General features: G+C 35.8%; 1 protein-coding gene across 1 annotated transcript in view; it reads right to left on the reverse strand.

Annotated features, from left to right (window-relative positions):
- LOC107747644 (transcription intermediary factor 1-alpha-like) overlaps positions 1 to 7,019 on the reverse strand; it is a 20,863-nt gene that overhangs the window by 7,329 nt on the left and 6,515 nt on the right. The window contains exons 5-10 of the mRNA XM_016562237.1: positions 6,608 to 6,724; positions 6,122 to 6,236; positions 5,616 to 5,762; positions 5,288 to 5,402; positions 2,015 to 2,391; positions 1,568 to 1,699 (exon numbers count right to left, since the gene is read on the reverse strand). Coding sequence (XP_016417723.1) covers positions 1,568 to 1,699; positions 2,015 to 2,391; positions 5,288 to 5,402; positions 5,616 to 5,762; positions 6,122 to 6,236; positions 6,608 to 6,724 — 1,003 coding nt within the window. The remainder of the gene's footprint in view (positions 1 to 1,567; positions 1,700 to 2,014; positions 2,392 to 5,287; positions 5,403 to 5,615; positions 5,763 to 6,121; positions 6,237 to 6,607; positions 6,725 to 7,019) is intronic.

The following is a 7,019-nucleotide window of genomic DNA, read 5'->3' on the forward strand; positions in this document are numbered from 1 at the left end:
CCGATTTAAACGTGGACTGGGCTTTCCTGATAACTTTCCGCGATGCCGCCATCTTTATTTTTCTAACTTACTGCATGCTGAAGGTGACCCAGCTGACCTCACCAGAAAAAAACAACAACTCAACACCACCATCTAGTGGACTGTAAAGAAATTAATTTTATTATTCTACCAAATAGTATAAAAAAAGACCGATACTTGGCGTCCGTGTATCGATACAGTATTGCCGCGGAAAATATCGCGATACTATGCTGTATCGATTTTTTCCCCGACCCCTAGTACACACACATATATTATGTAAACAAAAACTTTTATTTTGGATGCGATTAATCGTGATTAATCATTTGACAGCACTAATTTACATAGAAACATTATTTTAAATTGTAAAATAATTTCACAATACTACGGTTTTTATCAAATTTTGGATCATATAATTGCAACCAAAAACATAAAAAAGTCGTAATTATTCCAAACTTTTGACCAGCAGTGTACATATATGTGTGCAGTGCAAACGTTTTTTAATAGTCAGTAGAGTTTTTCATTGCCTGATGCCATTTATACTGTATATGGGTGGTTGACACAAAATGAAACATCTCCATATATTTTTCTTTCAGGCCTATAGGTAAAAACCTGTAATATTTATTTTTCACTGAAAAAAAAAAGGTTACAGTTGTCATGAAATTTTATCCGATTAATTGTTGTACAAATAGTTGCAATAATGATTTAATTGTCTGTTTTTTTCACTTAGTTACAATATAAACTTGATACACAATTATCTTGTATTAAGCAAACAAATGTTAATTCCCTTAAAGCTTGATAACAAACAATGCACATGTAGAATGTGATGAATAAAAATATATAAAAACCAAATATAAATATAATATTAAGCCAACCTGAATATTATATTATAATATGTTTATTATTTCATTAAATTATTATTTAATAATATTATTTAATTGCATACAATTAAGAAGCAGCAAAATATTTAACAATATATTGCTGAATATATATTGAAATATCACTTTTTTAAATCATATTCTTAATTACATCGAGAGACAATATCGAATATTTGTACTGTAACATTATTATGTATATTTTACATAAATTACTTTACATAAAACTATAAGGTGTAACCATGTTGTGTGATTGAATATTTCCATGCCGACTCTTACATCACTTGCCCACCGTGGCTTTTTTTTATAGTAATAAAAATCATTTAGTTCAGTAAAAGAACAGACACTACAATTAAAAATTTAACGTGGCTGCTCAATACAGCGTGCCGAACGACAGTCGCATCACAGATCAGATTTCATTTATCCAGTGAGGAGAGTAAGTCGAGCTGACTGACAATCGATTAACCGGTGGGAAAATTTCCTCACCGTCACAACCCTACCATAATCCAGTACCAACTGACACATACACAAAACAGCACACATATACTTAAGACTACATTTACTCAAAATTCATTCAAAACAATTGATAGCTTTTGTAACAGACACAATTTTTGTTAACCTGTCAAGCAGGCACAGTTTTCACCCAATGCTGATAACAAGATGTCCGGCACACTCACCTGATTGAACGTCTGTGGAGAGGGAAGTGAAGCTCCACTGGAGAAAGCAGCACTGTGCGGATAGCGAGTTCTTGGCAGCACCTCCATCGGTTTAGAAGGGTAGGTGGGATTGTTGATGAGACCCCTCAGAGTCTTTAAGAAAGAAAAACAGCAAGTTTAGAATGAAACAATTGTTCTTCCATTCATAAATGAGCATTATATTAACATGTACACTACCAACAGGAATAACTGCAATAATTTATTTGATCAAAAATACAGTAAAAAGAATAATATTGTGAAATGTTACTATGCTTTAAAAGAACTGTTTTCTATTTTAAAATATTTTAAAACATAATTTATTCCTGTGGTAGCAAAGCCAAATTTTCTGAAGCCATTACTCCAGTCTTCAGTGTCACATGATCCTTCAGAAATTATTCTAAATTTCCGTAATATTAAATCACACTTCACCTGTGGAGGTAGGTTAGTGGGCTGAAGCATATGTGGGGGGCTCCGTGCACTATATCGCTGTCCGTGTTGTGGCATGCTGGGTAACGTCTGAGATGGTGATCCACCCTGTAAGGGTCTATGTGGAGGTGGCCCTGGTAAGCGCATGCCGTGGTACCATGACCACTGGTTGGGCGGTTGGTGGCGGTTGGTGTGCTGGGAGAGTTTCTCCACCTGCATCTGCAGCTGGGCCAGTGTGCTCTGCCGCTGCTGCTGGGACTGTGAGCTCGGGAACCCTGCCTGAAGACCGTCGAGTCTGGGGCCTGGGTTCATTTGCTGGAAAGGAAATGGCTGTGGACCGCTGGGATGACGCACTGGAGTTTTCTCTACGACTAAAGAACCTAGGAAAAGATTCAGGAATGCTTCCACTTGAGAAATTGTAGATTTGCAAGAATTTCACTCTTTTACACAAGCAAGTCATTGAAAGTACACTCCTTCGACAACGAGTGCAGATGGACATATTCGAAATGTGCACACTACTTAGTGGACGTTTGTTTTCGAGTGCTCAAAGCACTTGTGCATGTACTCTTGTCTGTATGGCAGCACTAGCCAGAGCCAACAACAAAGTGCAGAAACAATGCTAGTAAGGGTGTGTTCACACTTGTCATGGTTAGTTCGATTAAAACGAACCCTGGTGCGATTGCTCTGTTAGTGCTGTTCGTTTGAGTAAGTGTGAACACTGCCATCCAAACCCTGGTGTGCACCAAACAAACGGACTGAGACCGCTAAAAAGATGGGTCTCGGTCCGCTTCCAAATGAACTCTGGTGCGGTTCGAATGAAATATTAACGCAACACGGACCAAATACTTCTAAACGAACCAAAAACAGGAAGTAATGACAAGATGTGACGCTATGTGACATGATTTGACGACGCGGTGTAACCAAAACAAAATGAGCAGAGGGCAAACATGGAGCAACGATGAGGTAAAGTGCCTTTTAAGAGCTCCTTGTGAGTTTGCAGGTGGTGAAAATGAAAAAGTATATGTACACTCAAGAATGAGTGCGCTTAGTCCAGCAGACGGCATTAGGAGTGTTCGTCTTAAAGCGGCACTGAGCAGACCGATCGGTTAATGGGTGCTTTGATATCATATACCCGCAGCGCCGTTTTAAGTCTAACACACCTTTTGTTTGGGGTGTTCAGTGAGTTCCGTCACGATATATACCTCATTCAGCACAACCAATCAGGTTGTGAACGTATCACTATGCCTTTAGGTTCGGTGTCTTTAGGTTCACTGTCAAAAATGCCAATGTGAACACTAAGCGGTCCAGGACCAAATGTATCATTTTCCTTTTTGGTCCAGACCAAATTAACCAAACGAACCGAACTACAAGTGTGAACACACCCTAAGACAGGGGTGTCAAACTCAATTCCTGGAGGGCCGGAGTCCTGCAGAGTTTTGTTCCAACCCTGCTCCAGCACACATACCATGTAGTTTTCAAATAAGCCTGAAGGACTTGATTATTTGGATCAGGTGTGTTTAATTAGGGTTTTGTTTTTCATGCTACTGAATTAACCAATGTGAAGTCCTGATTTTCTAATCTGTAAACAGCATTAAACTAATTCATAAACAGTTCTTAGCTTGCTTTGTCCATAGCCAGAATGTGACCCCAAACAATCAATGTTAATATTCACGATTACAAAAGTTCACAATTTTATTTTTCAAGAAATTGCACTCTTATGGAGCCCCACACATGATATGCGGGAATATATATTAGAGATGCACCGATTGCAATTTTGTTGGCCGATTCCGATTTCCGATTTTTTTGAAAGTGTGACCTGCCGATACCGATTTTTACCGATTCCGATTTTCTTTCTAAGAACTATAATTGACAGCATATACAAACAAAAATCTATGCAAATTTCAATGCAAAGATTATTTACATAATAAAAGAAATTATTAAACATTACAATTCCCCCAATCTGGACTAAGTTACAGATTTTCTCTCACTTAAACAACTCTCAAAATAAAGTGCTCTGTGACTGGAAAGAGGAAGAAATAGTTCACTTAAAATGAGTTGCTAAAGCCACCAGTAGGTGGCGGCAAATGTCTGTTCTATTGTTTTAATGAGTGAGACATTTATTCATTAATTTAACCGATTCATTCAAATGGCTGATTCATTCAGAAGAGACTGACCTTATGAATGGGCTACTGAATCATTGACTCACTCGATTCGTTCAAAAACGTGGATTCATTCAGTAACGAAACACCGCTGTGTGTGTGTTGCTCAGAAACACACAACAGTTTTGCTGTGGCTTTGATCGGAACTATTTTCATCAGCGAAATTGAGCAAAAACAGTCAATATTTTATCTAAAATCTAAGTCACTTAATTTTAACTTTTTGTTTATTGAAATACTATTGTATAAAATCAGTGTCACATTGCAATCATGTTGATATTGATATTCGAGGAAACATCAGGGCCGTATAATGTTGCTTACCTAAATCATATTTTGTAAATATCTTTTTTTAATTAAAATTAAAATCATTCTCACGCGAAACGACATGTTTACACACGACTGTGAGTGTGCGCGTGGCTGTGACGTCATTGCCGTATAAATATAAATATATAAGTATATATATATATATATATACCGTGGTCACAAATTAAGAATAATAAATTGGCCACAATTTACTAATTAGTTCCCTCGTTTTAATTAAATTAAAAAAGAGGGAATAAATTAGTACAAATGTGGCCATGGTTTACTAAATGAGTGAACAAATTAGTAAATAAAACAAGTGTATGAATTAGTAAATCATTGATTGGCAACAGTCATTAGTATTGTGATTGAAGTAATTGGTTAATTTTAAGTATTTGTAAGTAGTAAACGGTACGTTTTGCCTCTTTTTTAATTTATTTAGCCAATGTCTTTTTTTTTTTAGCCAATGTTGGTCTTTTAAAGCATGGTTATTATTTTTAAAATAATGTGTACAATATTTAAAATAATGTGTAAAATATGTATTTTTGCAACACAAAAAACTTTAAAAGAACAATACAAGCCTTGTGACAAAAATAAAGACTGTAATGTTCCTTTTTCATTATTCAAGAAAAACAGTGAAAACTGACAGTTCATATTTTCATTATCTTAAATCTGTCAATAAAAACCTTTAGTAATTTTTTTTAATCTATAATTTATTCCACATCTGAGAATGAATTATGTTTGGCATTTTTGTGTTCTGAATTTTTTCCCCAGTTTCAAATCATCACTAGTTGAAAACCAGTTTTTGTACGAATCTTACCGAGATCCACATTTGAGGCCCAAAAAGCAGATCGACTATGGAACCGAACCAAGCTCTGGGGCACATATGAGATGTTGCACTTTGCTCGCATGAGGTACAGGATTTGACATGTTATCTAAGATGAGAAAAGGAAATTGAGAGACCATCAGGCCTGTCACAATTATTACATACAAAATAATTTGATCTGATTGTGATTATTGGAGTCAACCAAGATCATTGTACACATATTGGAAAATTTAGATAAAAATAAAGAATCACACAGAAGAAATGCAATATTTTTACACGTTTCACTTCATACCTATGTTGACCTATGTAGAAAGACACTTACCAATCGCTTACAGTACAGGAGGGCTGTTCCACTGTTACTGGCTGTGGCCCATTTTGTGAAGTTGATCACATGATCAAGATGTGTGGAGAGTGACGTCACATCCTGTTTTTGCTTTTTCAGGAGGGTTTCATGGTCCTTTGTGATTGCCTAAAAAACAACATCACACAGTTGACACCGATCAAATTTGACTGCAGTTTAAAGATTTTACATTAGACTTCAAATAGTGACCAAAAAACAAAAAAACTAATTGTATACTGTACTGATAGCATGTGTTTTGCTGCAAGTCAAGCCTATTTAATGTAGCCGAGTTGGTATTTTCTTCTACTTTGTGTGGGTTTTTTTATGGTTTGTGAGGATGCCTATATTTTGCTTTGTCAATTATACAGTATTATTTGGTTTTATGACTAGCATTTAGTTTTGTTTTTTCTTGCTGTATGTAACCCATAACACACCCAGGACCACCAGTTGGGAAGCACTGCTCTTGGTGATGAAATATTGGACACTACCTCAAGCTGATTGACTAATAACTTCCCCTTCCTGTTGATCTCCATTATAAGATTGCAGATAGATTTTTTTATCTCATTAGCCACAGTCTTGCGATTTTCATCCACCTGCTGAAGACTGACAAGAACACAAAAAAAATATATACCATTAAAATTAGCTGTTTTTACATACTACTTTTGTTAACTGTATACAGGGTTCCCACATTTTGACCATTTTCCCACTTCATTTGTCCTTTCTTACGTTCATGTCAATATTTCATATAACATCCAATTGAATTATTATTAGCTTTTCATTAGCTCACGAACCCCCTGTACTTCCCTCATGAACCGGAGATCTTATTAATTTCCATGTCATTTCTAGGTATTACACTGAGGAAAATAACCATTTTAAACTTACTGTATATATCTAGGTATGCTATGACCATTATGCCAGTTGGGAACCCTGGCTTTAAATGTTTAGAAGTTGCTTTATATATGTGTATAACATACCCATTGTTTATGGTATTAGATATGTCCTCTATAGCTTTCTTCTTTTCTTGAAGTTGACAGGTCATATTTTCCAGATGTTCCTTGTGGTTTTTATATGCATCTTCTAGAAATTGGTAACTGTATTGGAAAATTCTGTTAGCTGCTATGTTCAGTCATTGATACTGATGATGCCATTTATTGCATTCATCAGCAATAACATCTATATAAAACATGAAAATGCAGTTTCAGAAGCATAAAGCTTTCACACTAGTCTCATATTAAAGGGGTCATATGATGCTGCTAAAAAGAACATTATTTGGTGTATTTGGTGTAATGAAATGTGTTTATGCGGTTTAAAGTTCAAAAAACACATTATTTTCCACATACTGTACATTATTGTTTCTCCTCTATGCCCCACCTTTTTGAAACGCGT

Source organism: Sinocyclocheilus rhinocerous, unplaced genomic scaffold (genome assembly GCF_001515625.1).
Source record: "Sinocyclocheilus rhinocerous isolate Xijiao unplaced genomic scaffold, SAMN03320098_v1.1 scaffold2604, whole genome shotgun sequence".
NCBI lineage: Eukaryota > Metazoa > Chordata > Actinopteri > Cypriniformes > Cyprinidae > Sinocyclocheilus > Sinocyclocheilus rhinocerous.